The sequence below is a fragment of the Dermochelys coriacea genome, chromosome 5 (genome assembly GCF_009764565.3).
Source record: "Dermochelys coriacea isolate rDerCor1 chromosome 5, rDerCor1.pri.v4, whole genome shotgun sequence".
NCBI classification, from domain to species: domain Eukaryota; kingdom Metazoa; phylum Chordata; order Testudines; family Dermochelyidae; genus Dermochelys; species Dermochelys coriacea.
This window is the reverse complement of record NC_050072.1, coordinates 69916954-69934067: the sequence shown is the minus strand read 5'-3', so window position 1 is coordinate 69934067 and position 17114 is coordinate 69916954. Positions and strand designations below refer to the sequence as shown.

General features: G+C 39.7%; 1 protein-coding gene across 15 annotated transcripts in view; it reads right to left on the bottom strand.

The window, feature by feature from the left end:
* FER (FER tyrosine kinase) overlaps positions 1–17114 on the bottom strand; it is a 395630-nt gene that overhangs the window by 208950 nt on the left and 169566 nt on the right. For 14 of the 15 annotated variants that reach the window (XM_038401275.2, XM_043514883.1, XM_043514886.1 and 11 more), the window contains 2 exons: positions 15005–15208; positions 6839–6961 (listed from right to left, as the gene is read on the bottom strand). In XM_038401275.2, coding sequence (XP_038257203.1) covers positions 6839–6961; positions 15005–15208 — 327 coding nt within the window. The remainder of the gene's footprint in view (positions 1–6838; positions 6962–15004; positions 15209–17114) is intronic. The other variant, XR_006281516.1, reaches the window with a different exon arrangement.

Here is a 17114-nt window from a genome sequence, read left to right as displayed (position 1 = left end):
GATACGAGATATACTGCTTAAATTGTTTCACCGCACACTGGTCTGTGGGATTCAGACAAGATATGATGAACCGAAAACATGCAGGAGCTGATTTGGGAATGCAACTGTACAACACACAGAAACTAGACAACAACTTTTTAAACAACATACAATTACTAGTAAGAACTAGAACATTTACTAACACTACTAAAATATACTACTACTACAAGAAAACAAACCAAGACTCCAGGAACAGAAGGAAGTTGCTTATGCCCACAGCTAGCCACACAAAAGGAGGAACTGAGATGACTGGAGACTGCACAAACCTTTATAATCTCAAAGAAGAATTTTAGTTATTCTTCAGTGTATATTCACAAACAACACTAGAGTTTTTTATTGTAGGATTGCTCACAAAGTGGAACAGCTGTTATAGCTCTTTTCCAATTCAAAAGTGCGTAGATACTACAATGATGAGTACAATACAAAACCAGAAAATACAAAAACTATACAGAGCATTAAATAGCTGAAACAAATAGATAAAGAATTACAACAATGATCTCACACACAAACTGAAGAAAAAAAGATGTAATTTTGGGCTCTTCAGTTTTAACAATACTCCTTTAAACCAAGCAGGTTAATCTGAACTCATTTACTTAAACTCCTAAAATGAAATCAAAAGCTTTGTCATGTAATATTTAGATTTTATGTACATTACAATAGTCTTCAATTCTGCAAACACTATGAACAGTACCCTAGAACATTTTGTATTGTTTTCTTCCTACTTGCACCAGTTGCTTCTAAAACCTTAATTTCTAAATTTAAAACACTCTCTGAAACAGGGCAAACAAGTATGTCAACAAGAACAGAAGGAACCTCCATTTATATAGCAACTTTAATAAATGTTGAAATTACTTAGGAGTTAAATAGAACAGACACGACTTCACGTCTAAACTAGACAGTGCAATTGAGGTCAAGTGTTAATGTGTTTTCAATAATTTTAGATCCATTCTACTGAGCAGTTATAAAAGAAGGTAAAACTATAATCATGTGTTTTTGTCTTGAAAACCTTTCTCTCAGGTTCCTTCCCCACTCTGAACTCTAGGGTACAGATTTGGGGACCTGCATGAAAAACCCTCTAAGCTTATTTTTACCAGCTTAAGTTAAAACTTCCCCAAGGTATAAACTATTTTGCCTTTTCTCCCTGGACTTTATTGCTGCCACCACCAAGCGTCTAACAAATATAACAGGGAAAGAGCCCACTTGGAAACGTCTTTCCCCCAAAAATCCCCCCAAGCCGTAGACCCCCTTTCCTGGGGAAGGCTTGATAAAAATCCTCACCAAAAATCCTCAGTTTCTCTAGAAGGCCTGTCTTTTAATTATGACATGACCTAAGTCTGCCATATAAATTCACAAATGCCTAAACAGAATCTTCATAAGAGAAGTCAAGAGCGTATTCATCTAGAACAGGAATGAGTAGCAATATGCATTTAAGACTGCAAGTTGTGACAGAAAGAAAGGCTCCAAAAACAAAATTTAATCCATCCCTTCAAATTTTCTCAGTGCACACAAGCAAACATAAAAAATAAATTCTTGTTGCAAGCAAAAACAGAAAAATGCTTTACTTTCTTATGACTGGTATGGCAAAAGATCTGAGATTATGGTTTAGGAAAGTGATCCTGAATTGTACATTGTTATGATTTCTATACATTTTGTAAAATGACAAAGTTGCTTTCCAAATGTCTGAAACGGATTATTTTTTTTGACTTGGCACAATGGGCTACTTCAGAACTACATTAAGAGTTGAAGTGGAAAGATTTAGTTCTTAATTATACAGGGCTGGTTGATGTGTGGATACGAAAGACTAGCTACTGGAAGAAAATATGGAAATTGTTAACTCTCTCAAATTGTGCTTAGCTGATAAGGCCTCAGCTGGAGTATTGTCCCCTCTTCTGGGTGTCACATTCCAGGCAAGAGGTAGACTAATTGGAGAAAGTCCAGAGGGGAGCAACAAAAATGATTAAAGGTTTGGAAAACATGAGCTATGAGGAAAGATTTAAAAAAATTGGGGTTAGTTAGTCTGGAAAAGACTGAAAGGGGACATAACAGTTTTCAAGTATAGAAAAGGTTGTTACAAGGAGGAGGGTGAAAAATTGTTCTCGTTAACCTCTGAGGACACAACAATAAGCAAGGAACTTAAACTGAAACAAGGGAGGTTTAGGTTAGACATTAGGAAAAATTTCCTGACTGTCAGGATAGTTAGGTACTGGAATAAATTCACTAGGGGGATTGAACAATCTCCATCATGGATGGTTTTTAAGAACAAGTTAGACAAACTCCTGTCAGGAATGGTCTAGTTATTATATAGTCCTGACATGAGGGCAGGAGACTGGACTAGATGACATGTTGAGGTCTCTTCCAGTCTACATGTCTATGATTCTATGACTATGTAGGCCTCTTCTTGCATGTATAGTGCTTTATGAGGTTTCTTGTTTCCTTCTATTCAACAATGGCTTCTTGACTATAAGGTGAAGTTCAATTTCAAATTTTGATTGAAATAATGTTGCATTTAAGACTGGAGAAAGGAAGAAATACTTAGATCTGGTTTTCAATGTGCATCACTGTCTTCAAGTTATAAACAGGATTACCATTAAAATAGTTCTTGTTGGAAGAAGAACAGGCTGACCCAGAGGCGGATTTGAGTAGATGGGCTTCCTTATTATGGTACTTGTTCCCCTGAACCCAATTGTCCAGTAAGCACTGGATTAGTTACATCATACTTTTTTTTATCATCTACATTAGTATGTAAATTTCTACATTTATTACAACACCCTCAAAACCCTTATGGAGTAATATGAACACCCATACAACGAATATTAATAACCCTCTACTGTATAGAATTATCCCTGCCCGATTACTATTTACCTCATTAGCATATTCTACCGATAAGTTTTACTTTGAAGATACACTTCTTTGCTATAATTGCAGTCATGAACTCCTTGGATTAGCAGTTTGCAGGGAAGGGAGAAAGGGGCCACGACCCCAAGCTTGCCTGTGCAGCTGGGCTATTATGACCACCCGACTCGAATCAACAGACTGCCTACCCCATTCAATGGTTACCCCTAGGAAGGTTACTGAGGGTAGGACCAGCTGAACTTTTCTCCCATTCAGCTTTAGTACTGCTTCCCCAAGACCCCTAACTACTTCTCAGGTAGACGCAGCCACCTCCTCCTTTTCCCATCCCTGGATGACAATGTCATCCACATACTGAATACATCGCTGGCTTACGGGCCCCAATGCATCCAGAACCCACTTGAGCTTCCAGTGAAACAGGGTGGGGGCATTACTGTATCCTTGGGGCATTGGAATTGAGACCCCTGCTAAGTGAAGGCAGTCTTCCGTGGCTGTCCTAGGCCAGAGGAATGGACCAGAATCCATTGGACACATCTAGCACAGAAAACCACTGATCCCCTGATTGAATTCAGGCAATCATTTCGGGCAGGCATGCCACTAGTGGTGCGAGGAGCAGGGTGACTCAGTTTAGTTCCCAGTAATCAATGGTTAGCCTCCAGGACCCATCTGGTTTACGTACAGGCCATACGGGTGCATTAGTGCAGGAGGCGGCGGGTTCAATAACCCCCCGCTGCTCTAGGATCCCCATTGTAATGGAGAGATCCTGAATAGCTGCTTGAGGAATGGGGTACTGCTTAATTGCTGGAGGAGCTCCCCCTCTATACTCACTAAAGTTTGGAGCTGCCCAGCTTCCAGACTGTCCATTTCCCATCCCAGCAGGTCCTCCCAACCCAAGGGAATGATTCCCGGTTTTGGCCCTTTTGCTACACTGCTTACCAACCAGAGGAAAATCACCTGACCATTCCCATTAGGAATGGACCACAGTTGGCGGTTACACAGATCAATGGCCACATGCTTTAAACTGGGTATCCCTATGATATTGAGATGGACATTGGGGCCAACCACCCAGGGAGCGGAATCAAAAGGCTCTGCCTCGGACAGCCAGAATATCCCGTCCTGTTCAATTCCCCAATTTTGGCCTCCCATGGCGCCTCCAAACAATATTTGCTGGCCCCGTTCCCGGGCAAGACCGTGTGCCAGATTTAAGCTTGATCCGGAATCAAAAAGGTTTGTCTCCCCTTCAGGCCCACCATTCAGCTGCCCCCCGATTACTGGGCAACCGAATTGGTCCACGGAGAGAGACCAGCTCTGCGGACTGGCCGGATGGCTCCCCTAGTCAATGGCCGCCACCGAGGGGGCCCACGAATGCCTGCATTTAAAACACGTCTCCCTCCGGGCAAAATTATTGGCTTGGCAACCGGAACAGGGCCCGTCTCCTTTCCTTGCTACAGGGCTGGGCTTAGAGCCTGAGGAAGTTGGGCGACCGGGCTGGGACCTTTGGCCCACGCTCCCTGAGGAGGGCATCAAGGTCCTCCTCCAAGCGCCGGATCTGGGCAGAGGTATCCTTACCCGTGGGTCCATTTTGAGATGTAAGGGTTTCTCGGGCCATATTCTGCTGTGCGTATACAGAGGCCCCTTCCACTAATGCAGGCAGGGTGACTGCCTGGAAGAGTCCTGCCTGCAACTCCAGCCAATTACGGAGTGGGGGACTCAGGCACTGCAGCCAAGCATCAAGAAGGGCTGCTCCCCGACCAGCCCCAGGGGGTAATAACCCTTTGTCTTCAAGGTCCCCAAATACCCGAACCCAGACCTGGATGCGGGAGATGGCAGTGTGCAGGTGTTCCACCGATATAGGGGTTAACTTAACCAAGCCCACTGTTAGGGAATACACCCCGAAAAGAATCTGGGCTGTGTCCAGGACAATCGTTCAACAATCCTTGCCCTGGAGGCCCACAGCTGCTGCCAATGGGCCCAAAGCATCTCCCAGGCTAAAATCAAATCACTACCAGAATACTGGTACAACTGGCTTTCGACTCGCTCTAGCCATTGCAGGAAAGCATTCCATTCTCGGGAAGGGGGGCCCAATTCTCGGTATAGGCTTTCCCTGTCTCCTTCCGACATGATGGTAACCTCTTGCCAGATAGCGGGTCCCCCGCATTTAGAGCCTGGGGTGGTACCTGAATACCAGACCAGCGCAGGAGTTGTGTCACCTCGTCTTTTGCAGCCTGGTCCTCCTTTGCCATCCTGACCATAGTTCGTGTCATGACAGGGTAAATGGATTTTATTGAGGAATTGGGATCTTCATAGGCAGGAGGGGCGGAGGGTGCAGGAGAGGCAGAAAGGGTGGAGGGGGGGTAAATAGGGGCCAGGGGGTGAAGAATTCTGCTTTAAGGCAGAATTCTTTCCCTTCAGGGCCAGGTTCTCAGACTTAAGATGATTAAGATCATCCATGCAATTCTCAGCCATTCTGACTGCTAGCACACTGTGATGATTTACCATGTGCTGCTCTTCAGCAATCTGCTGTAGAGTTTCCACTTTGCTTTTATGATCCTTAACCTCCTCCCATAAACCTGACAGACCCTCACACAGAGCCTGCAACAAGACAACCTTTTTCTTATCCTGGGAGCATTTGGACACTAGGGCAGCTTCCCCCAACTCCTGGATGGTTAGCCAATCCTGACGGGCCGCATAAGGACCTCCCCATTTCCCTACCAGTTTATTACTAAACTCCTTAACCGGAGTTGCAGTAAAGGGCCCATTCAACTTACTCATCAAATCCATGTTGAGACGTGGTGATCAGGCACAATTCTCCCCTGGGATTCTGTTCGTGATGCCAGATGTATGGGCGTTATATTACTCCATAAGGGTTTTGGGGATGTTGTAATAAACGTAGAAATTTACATACTAATGTAGCTAAAAAGAGTATGATGTAACTAATCCAGTGCTTACTGGACAATTGGGTCCAGGGGAACAAGTATCGCAATAAAGAAGCCCATCTACTCAAATCCACCTCTGGGTCAGCCTGTTCTTCTTCCAACAGTTCTCCCAAACTTTATAAAGATACTATTGTTTAAAAGAACGCTCTTTTCCTTCCAAACACTTATATGCAACACAGCTTCATGGAGAAGGAAACCAGTGTCATGGTCTATGGCAGGGATCAGCAACCTTTGACACACAGCCCGGGGGTAAGCCCCCTGGCGGGCCGAGCCAGTTTGTTTACCTGCCGCGTCTGCAGGTTCTGCCGATCACGGCTCCCACTAGCCACAGTTCGCTGCTCCAGGCCAATGGTGGCTGCGGGAAGCAGCGTGGGCCAAGGGATGTGCTGGCAGCTGCTTCCTGCAGCCCCCATTGGCCTGGAGCAGTGAACCGCAGCCAGTGGGAGCCCTATCGACCGAACCTGCGGACAGAGCAGGTAAACAAACTGGCCCAGCCAGCCAGGGGGCTTACCCTGGTGGGCTGCGTGCCAAAGGTTGCCAATCCCTGGTCTATGGGTTACTGAGCCAGGAACAGATTCTACCTGGAAGGTACAAAAAAAAAAAAGGAAAGAGAACAATGAAGTATAAGAAAGCTTTGTCAGACTCAGAATGACATCCTTCCAGAAGGATGGTATGTGGGTACTGTGATGCAGACCCCTGAGAGTGAGTAGAGTGTGTTAATTGGGATGAGTCTTCAATGCTCAAACAAAAAGACTGTAAACAGCTCAGGAAGCTGCAGAGTAATGAGCAATAATGAGTTATTAGTTAAGTGTTCTGGAAGCTGGAGTAATCACTTAAGAGGAACAGAGGAGTCTGCTATCTTGAAGCACTAACTGAATGCTGAATGAGATAGTTCTGATTAACCTACAAACTGCTTAACATTTCATTTGTAATGGCAAAGATCATGGTTTAAAAGGTTAAATGAAATGCAACAAAATGTTCTACTTAACAAAATACATAGGATATATGCATACCTTAACAACAGGATTCAGCAGAACTACACCTGATTTCTTAGTAATTACTTGTTTTGTTGAGTAATGATGGTCTATAAGCTGAGGAATAGTTGGAAACCCAGTTCCTTCAAATCGGTACTGATTCTGTAAGGGGGAAAAAAATTCAGTTTCAGAACAGCTCCAATGAGGAAATGCAAAAGATGCAATTAGCAACAATTACCCACGAATAACTGGAAACAGAAAAGTTTAATTTCATAGGATTAAACCTTGGTCTCACCCAAGTCAATCCAAAAACTTCCAGCAACTTCAATGGGACCATGATGTGGGTCATAATAACTAGAAAAAAATATCTATTCATTCAATTAGTGTATCATAATAAAACAAACAGATCTCAACTCTTAAATTAAAACTAGAAGGAAGGAAGTCCTTGTGATTCAACAGATGGCACAGTAACAGTGACTGAGACACATTAAATATGAAAAGGATATGCAATAAAATATTACCAAATTAAAGAACAAAAACCATTTATTTTAAGACCACATCTAAACATGTAAAATAACGATGTACTGCAAAAAATATCTTTGAAAATCTAGGTTTCAGAGTAGCAACCGTGTTAGTCTGTATTCGCAAAAAGAAAAGCAGTACTTGTGGCACCTTAGAGACTAACAAATTTATTAGAGCATAAGCTTTCGTGAGCTACAGCTAATAAATTTGTTAGTCTCTAAGGTGCCACAAGTACTGCTTTTCTTTTTGAAAATCTAGTAAACACAGGGTAAATTTCAGCTCTCTAGCTCGGAAACAAAGCTTGAGGAACAGGTGCCAAATCTTAATTCACCGTGTAATGTAGTCCCAGGCAATGTGTGAGAAAAGTGACAAATGATTCACTGGCACACACAGAATAAAATTTTTGGCGGGCCTTAAATAAATAAATAAATAAATAAATAAATAATGTGTGACCAGCAATCTTCAATAGTACTTAGGATAAAAATGCAGCCATCTCCATACTTCAGATATGCTGAGTGAGACGAAAGGCATTTTCGTCTCCCTGCACTTCCATCCCTCTCTTTCTTATCTCTCTCTCTCTCTCTTTCATTTTAAATATTAAAAAAGTTCCTGCTGTGGCTACTGTAACTCTCTTGCCATCATGCAGGAATTGTGTAGACTCTTTTACAAGCTGTACATCCTATCACAGAATGCCAGGAAGCATTGTATCTGTAGGTGCAGAGAAAGAATTCAAGTGACCTAGTACACTAGTGGCTGCAAGGGCAGTGATAAAAGATTTAGAAAATTCTTTGGGAAAAAAATCTGTACTGCTCAGTTCAGCCTCTTACAGTCCTGAATTCTGTACAGGATTTCAGTGACTAGTATATGGGTTAGGCTATTTGTACCCATATAAATGCATGGTTATCTCTGTTTATTCCCTACTCAGCACTTTCTACAGCACAAACATTGCCATAAACAATGTGGCCATAAACATTTAGTGCAAGTGAAGCCAAGGACTGGAATAGTAAAAGTGATCTAAAATCGAGATTCAGGTTCAGGGCAAAGAAAATTAAATAATACCGCTAAAGAATTGTTTTTAATCTACAATACTTTGCAAGTGCACTCAGTATACTAGGGCTCTTATGGAAAATGACTTTTTGGGAACTACAATAACTGCCTGCCAAAGTATTATCATTTTTTAGGCAAGGAAAGATAACAGGCCAGTTTGAACATATGAACATTCTTTTTGTATCCGTCCACTGCTCCCTGCCTCTCATCAAACATAAGCTGCTTGTCTTTACTTTCAAGGCCCTTCTGGTGTATCCGCACCCTACGTATCCTCTCTCATTCACTGTCAAAATGTTGATGCTGGTCATCCTATGATGTCAGCCTCTGTTGCCCATTTCTAAATTTTCAAGCAAGCACCTTCATGCTTTTTCTTATGCCGCCCTCACACTTGGTAAGTGCTAAATAGCCACTAAATGACCATTATTTTCCTTCAAATCCCGCCTGAAAACTCATTTCCTGTGATGCTTACAGATAAACTGACAACAGCAAGGCTGCTGGTATGCAGAATCACTGCCTAGTATGCTGACCAATATTGTTGCATTGTTTCTTTGTTACTCCCGCCAATCCTTCTATTTGTAACCGTGTGTTTTCTCCTATCTTATATGGAAGTTGTAAGCTCTTTGGGGCAGGAACATTTTTCTTCTGTTGGTACAGTTCCTGCCACATTGGGGTCCTGGTCCATTACTAGGGCTCCTAGGCGCTACAGTAATAGAAATAATTGAGAATAATCTGAAAATTGATTAATACTGAATGACAGAAATGGATTTAGATGCTTAATAATAGTAACTCTTATTCATATTCATGGGGTTAAACTGATGACCAAATTTGGACTCAGGAAGGAATTTTTCACCAAGACTTAATGGAAAGGAACTTGAACTTCCATTATGCAAATATCATGGAACAGGCAACATTCATTACACCTAGGAAGTATATTCCCATATCCATCAATTTCTTTATCAGAAATTTAGTCATCAGCACTTTTGAGTATTAGAACCGTTTTTTTTATTATTAATTATTATTATTTACTATTTGTATTGCAGTAGCTCCTATGAGACCCATTCATGGACCACTATGAAAACATGTAACAAAAACTGCACTGTAAAAATATGTAACAAAAACTGGCCCTGCCCCAAAGTGCTTACAATAACTTAGTTGCTTAAATAGATTTAAGAATTTAAACTCAGACACCAAAGTCTGAAAGTTTTCAGCATAAGATATTAATTTTTATAAGAAGTTGGCACCCATTAGACAAAAGAAGTGCTCCTATATTAACAAGTTATTCTAAAAGCATAATATCCACTGAGAAGGATAAATGGCATCTGTAATTAACGGCAATACATTCTCTGTATTCCATACTTTAAAAATATGTACATTTTGGACCCTATAGTCAAAGTTGTTTTTTTCAGGAAATATTTAAAATTTATAAAAAATATACACATTTCTTAAAAGTTCAGTTTTAGTTAAAAACAAATGAGCAATTCTTATTTGTTTTTCACAGATTGCCTGACAAAATTTTCTCTTTAATTAGTCAACCGCTGCACCTGACTAGTTCAACATTTCAAAACATTGGTCAAATCAAACAGGCTATTTAAACAGCTGGATCACTGTCACAACAGCTGTACACTGCACTACTATTCTAGAGGCTTGGATTCCAAGAAAAATTCACATCAACAGAGACCAGGCTTGTCAATGATATGAGACAATCCTGATGTTGGTTACATAATGGGATGGAGGTTTCAGTCTCATGCTTTTATTCATGTGTAGTCGCAACTGGGGAGTCTAACAACCAAATCTGACAGCTGTCCCTGAAGAGACATACACCAGGCCCTTCCACTGAGAAACAATACCACACAGAAACAACTATTCTAGTTAGGGATGGCAGGTGAAACTGGAGTGAAAATGCAAGGAGATAGTCTTATCCAAGAATAAAGAAACAGGAAATAACTTAGATCTCCGGGGATTGTGCACACAAAACTAGGAAAATTCATGTAGTTTTGAAAATGTCTTGTGCTTATTTTTTTTAATCTATCATTTGAAATGTATGTTACCAAAGAGAAGCAAAATAAAAAAAATAGTTTGTGTCATGCTCATTTGTATCCTATTTATGAAATCAGACATATTAATATATATATAACAAGTGATCACATGTCCTTTTCTGGTAGGAAACATCAAGAAAACTGGTACTGGAACAATACAACAATCCTAGAAAAAGTGACACTGAAAAAGTGAAAATGACAGGATTGTGATATTGATGCAAGGGAAAATATTTTTCTCATTTGCTTTGCTTCCACTGTTTTGTAAGTTGCTGAAATTTCTTCAGGCAATGTATCTCTATACTTGTGTGGTATTAAAGTATTGGGGTAGTGGGGAGAGAACATGGAAGTGAGAGATGCTGTGTAGTATTCTCTACATCTATAAAAACTGGTAAAAAAACTGGTAAAAGGTAGGAAATTTTATGTCAGTGCATCCAACGGTTAAATAATTCTTTGTAAAGGAATCTGGTAGAGTTGGCAGCTAAAATATAACTACCTGCTATATATCATTGCAAGACTTTCAACAGCATATTTTTGGATGGTTTTGTTATGCAACTATCTTTTACCAAGTCCAGCTCTGATGCAAAACTCGGTCAATAAAAACTTCTCTGGATTTTCTTAGCAGCCATTATACTTTTCTATTCTCTTTAATACCCGTCTTATTAGATGGAGGACTTTGTAGCATTCTTCCTTCCAACAGAAGTGTGCGGATAGCTTCTTCTGAGACCAACACTAAGCCAAAATTGTCAATGAAACAAAAACCAGGAGATCCTGAAACAAAGTCAACCCAATCCATAAACAAGCTAATTTTTGGTCACAGCCTTGGGAGTGAGAGCCTTGAAACCAAATCTCCATCTTGACAACCATGATCAGCTTAACTCCAATACAGAACAAAATTATGAGAGTAATTGTTTTAACTTTTGGTTAAAAGATGACATTTTTCTTTTCCAATCTATCATAATCTATAACGTGACATTTACCTAAATTCGTACAATAAATTCACTGGTTACAATTTACTGTATGTTCCACATAAAGGCCAACACTAATAGATACAAATTTACTGACATAAGAAAAAGGTCAACTCATCCTTGGTCTAAATTTAGAGATTACAGTTTGAGAAAACGTCTCATGATTTTCCCCAAGCCCACAGAGACTGGCTCTGAAACATTTAAAACTAAAAGATTTTAACTAAATTTAGCATCTCAAACACCACTTGGTTGTAGCCCTGGGATGAAATCCTAACCCTGCTGAAGTCAAAGGGGCCAGGGTTTCACACCAGAGTCTAATAGAAATCATGATAAACTATTAGCCATCTAGCTGAAATAACTATTATGAATACTAAAAATAAGTTATTTTGATATAGAACTTATTTTAATGCAAGACAGCATCTGGCTTATAGTGTCTTATGTAAAGGTTTCATATTGCAGCTATAATATTTGCGGTTACTGCAAGAAGGCTCAAAAATACCAGTTAAAAATATTTATTTTCAAATACTTTTCAGAGTAAATGTAAGTGATTGTCACTGTATTAACTTTCACTTTGCTGTACCAATTATTTCTAAAGCAAAATAGTGTTAAACTGGTAAGATCTGCGAGGGAGTATGAAAATTATTTAGTGCAAGTATGTGGCTGACCTCTTATTACGGCATTATCCCAAAATGAAGAATTAGATAAGGTCCACTGACTTTCTGTGGATCATATGAAGGTTTCTGAGTCATGGTTGCCACAGTCTCTGTTTATATAGGGTCAGTTAATTGTTTAGCAGAAGCTACAACTGGGATTTAAGAACAAAAAATAAAAATAAAAAAAAATAAAAAAAAAGATTTTTGTACTATTCCCAAAGGCCAAAATTAATCTCAGGTGGTATCATCTTATTCCAGGCTTATGCACATAACATGCTATAAGAAAAGAAAAAAACAGAAGTCCTGGACCATGGAAAGTTTGGCACTGTGCAATGAACATTGAGGAATAGTCACTCAATACAAAATACCTTATTTGCCCAAAAATTGCCTGCTACACTAACTTTCTACATTCCTTGATTGTTTCAACAGCTGACCAGCCCACATTCTCATTGCTTTAAGGTGCACATTTGAAAGTGTGCGTTATGCAGCTTAATATATTTCAAACCATCATTGAACTCTAGGGGAAAGCTTGATTCCTGTAATGCATGTTGTGCAGCTGTCCCTAGTGCTACCTATCTGCACCTAGTTCCTCCCCTTTGGTGCAAAATCAAGTAAGTTTATTTTCTGTACTTCTTGGGAAAGCTCTATTTACTTACCTCCTTTGTAAAGTGCTTTAAGATCTCCTGGTGAAAAACACTACAAGATCTAGGTAGTAGTATTATTTATGAATAGGGGGTCAGATGATTTTTGACTGGTGGATAAATGCTAATTTCAAACTATTTACTATGATCAGAGCAATATTTATTACACATAACTTATAAACTGCATGTGCACACAAGAATACAAATTCATATTTCTCTCTCTCAGTCTACTGGTTCCAGAGTCCTGCTCAGCCCTGGTCTACACTAAGGGGGGGCAGAGATCAATCTAAGTTATGCAACTTCAGCTACATGAATAACATAGTTGAAGTCGACATACTTAGACCTACTCACCGTGGTGTCTTCACTACAGTGAGTCGACTGCTGCTGCTCCCCCATCGACTCTGCCTGCGCCTCTCACAGTGGTGAGTACAGGAGTCGACAAAGAGTGCTCGGGGATTGATTTATCGTGTCTAAACTAGACACAATAAATCGACCCCTGTTGGATTGATCGCTACCCGCCGATCTGGCGGGTAGTGTAGACATATCCTCAGATTCTTTAAGGCTTGGTCTACACTGTGAAATTAGGTCAGTATAACTATGCTGCTCATGTGTGCGAAAAATCCACATCCTGATACAGTTGCCAATTTTGGTTGGATGTATTCCTGGAGCTTTCATCAATTATATAATCTTTAATTAAAGATTAATCTTTAATTCCTGGAGACTTCAGAGCAATCCTGGAGGGTTAGCAACCCTAATGCCTGAGCAACACAGTTAATCCGACCTAACCCCCAGTGTAGAAAGTGCTAGGTCAAAGAGAGAAGTCTCCCGTCAACCTAGCTACAACCTCTCAGGGAGGTAGATTAGCTCAATAGGAGATAGTGTCTTTACTGCAGTGTTTTGAGTATAGACAATCCCTAAGTTGCATTATTTTTAAATCCTAGTGGAGTATCATCTGAGATATCAAGAAACTATAAAGCAACCCTAGCAAAGGGTTTTAGCACATGCTTAATATTGATGGGTGAGGGCCAGGGTACTCAGCACCTTGGGATTGAGCACACCTTTATATAGAGGTATGCTCAGTTTTAAAGCATTTATTTTCTTATTTAGGACTTGAAGACACACTCCAGAGTATCACTGGCTAAATCAAATTATGGTAAGTAGCATTAACGTTTGTGACCAGATTTCCTCCTACTGGAAAACTCCTTGTATAGAGATATATTAACAATAACCAAAACAACACCTTCCTAATAAGTGATCTTCCACAATCTCTCCTACCTTTAGATGGGTCTAATGAAATTATTGAGCCCATTAAAATAGACATAACTGAACAAATTGGGGAGTGCAACAGGTAAAAAAAAAATTCAAAAGAAAGAAAAGAAATGCATTAGCTAGACTGATTTTTATGACAAACTGCTCAAATTCACCATTTTTTCCATAAATAATATTCATATAAGAATAACGGAAGTAATCTTGTCCTTTCCTCCCCAACAGCTCCCTCCTACAGAACTTTTGTGTTTCTGCTCAGCTAAAGAGAACAGGATTCCTGTGTCTATGTAGGGTGTGTGCAGCTCCTAGGCAGCTTGGACCTCAATTCACAGCAGCACATAGGAGACTGAACAAATCTTTTGCTATGTGAACTTTCCCATCCACGGGGAGGCTACTGTGGCCCTGGAGTTTATTTAACCTTCTCTTATGGTTGTTAGGCTGGTTTTGTTTATTTTTCCCTTTTCAAACTCAAAAATATCTAAGACAATTTCCATAAACTGTACAAAAAATTGGTCTTAGAGCAGAGATCAACTATGGAAAATTTCAGCCCCAAGAGTGAATGTTTCAGAAAATTATGACCATGTGAAAAGAGGGGGTTACATTGAAATTGCTTTGAAACCTGAGCTACCATAGCACTATCAAGCACCAACTATAAAAAACGAGTGGGGGAATAAAAAAAGATAAATTGTACATATATAATACATTTAAATTAGTAGTAACTTCAGAAATTTAAACATTTCTAGAAGTAATTTTCTGCTTTCTAACAAAGAAGAAAAACCATGGAATAAACTAATATCTTTCTTTTATTCTTAAAAATATTTGACTAACATTGTTTTTTAAAATTTCAGCACCTAACTCAACACGGGAAATCAGAGATTAGCATATTTTTTTAACAGATTTCATACTGGCCTTTCCATATGAGAAGACTAAAAACCTACTTCATAGTAATTCTCACATAGTTTTATCCATAGTAATTAATGCCTTTTATTCCGAACTACTTATCTAAAATAATTCTTCAGTTAAATACAAGCTGCCTGACATGAAACAAACATTCAGTACTACATCAGAGACGTACATCAGCATATTGTATGATAAAGTGCCTCCGTTGTCCATCTGAAAACACAGAAAGGACATATTCACCAGGTTTCCCGTGGCTCTCTCGCACCAAGAAGTCTCCTTGCTGCTTTAACAGCTCCTGGGCTTCTATTCTTGGAATTGCACCATGATACCAATCTTGCTCTGCCAATGGTTTCTCGCTGGTTGATATTACATCAAAGAACTTTAAAAAATATAAAGGAAAAGAAGTTAGCATACTGTAACCCATTTTCTATGTTTTGTCTTTTCATGAAATCCATGATAGACTCTGACAAACCCTTTCACACTTCTCTTCAATTGTCTATTTCCATTAGACAATTGAAGTGATATATCTATTCTCAGAATCAAAGTAACTGAACACTTTTTTAACTATGCTTTTTTAAAAATAGAGGCATATGTATATATGAAAGCTCAGTACAGATTTCTGAAAATATAGACAAAAGGAATATCAATAGTACTATCTAAGCAATTTCATTTTTACTTTTAAAAAACCCTCTTTCTTGGCTAATTATCTTTCACACTCTCAAACTTTCTTGAAATGGTGTTAAGTTTTGAAATGAAATATTTCCTTACTCAATGAGAAAGGGGTTAGGAATTTATGAGACATTATGGGTGGAATTTTCAAAAGCACTTGCATTGACTGAGCTCTAGGTTCACTGATTTTGAATTACCCCCCACAAAAGCCTGTAACCAAGTAGCAGCATTAGGAACCAAGTTTTTCCAGCAGTGTCTCAGCATATGTGCAGTGTGACCAGCCATTTGATAGCATCATCATCATCCAGGTGAAGAGCCGGTAGTTATTTAATATTTGTATTGCAATTGAACACTGAGGTCTCGCCTCATTGTATTTGTGAATTCAATAGGGAATTCTGAGGTAAGACGTACAAGAATTATTTTTTATAGGTTGCAACTGGAGTATGACTTGATCTTTTTAAAAATTTATCTTTGTAATTTATGTATTTATTTATTTATTTATTTATTTATATAGCATGTGCTACAATAGGTTGTTGTTGGTTTTACTATAAAGTCTAGCTTTCAATAATCAGGTCAGACCTATTTGTTAGGGCAAAACTGTGCAACTCCATGTTGGTAAGCACTTACATGAGCAGTCCCAATTAAATCATGCAAGTGCTTGCTATTACAAGGTGGACTGTTCGTTTTAAATTAGGAACTCCATTTTGTTTTGTGTGTGGAACATATGTCTAAACTTGCCAAGGAAAGCCCTACCCAGGAAAGGTGTCTGACACCTTGTTGAAAGATCATCATGGAGAGCCATCTAGACCTATCAACTCTGAAAGTCTCAACTACTGGCCCATGAGCATGGAACAATGATTTTTCTATACTCAGGGCTACAGGCAGGACATGCGGGACTGGGGAAGGGGCCTGGATCAAGCCAGTGGAGCATATGGCAAGGAGAGAACACCTCCACTTAATACTTAATACTGCTCTGTGCAGGATGCCAACTATCCCCACAGGTAAAGAGATCTTGCTGGAGATGAGGGTGGGCAGGAGGGACTCTATCAGCCTGAATCAAAGTCACAGAAGGGGCAAGATCAGACATGGGAAGGGTGCATTCTTAGGAATTTTTGTTGTTTTCAAAGATGTGCAATTTTAAAGTAATCTTAAAGTAAAATTTCTGCAGCTAAGAAAGTCCTTTGCTACACATCTGTTCCCTTGCCTTCCTGACATGTTATCCCAAAAAGGGTTAAACTAGAAGTCCAGAATGCCCACAACCTAGGTTGAGTTCTAGGGAAGTGTGTGTAAGCAACTGGGAAGGCTTGAAAGGCTCAGAAATTAATCTTGGGATCTAGGGCGGCTGCAGATACAGAGCCCCAGAAGGTCTGAGCCTGGGAATATATCCTATAGACCCGAGCTAGAAACAATTACTAATTCTACCCAAAAAGAAAAGGAATACTTGTGGCACCTTAGAGACTAACAAATTTATTAGAGCATAAGCTTTCGTGAGCTACAGCTCACTTCATCGGATGCATTCGTGAGCTGTAGCTCACGAAAGCTTATGCTCTAATAAGTTTGTTAGTCTCTAAGGTGCCACAAGTACTCCTTTTCTTTTTGCGAATACAGACCAACAC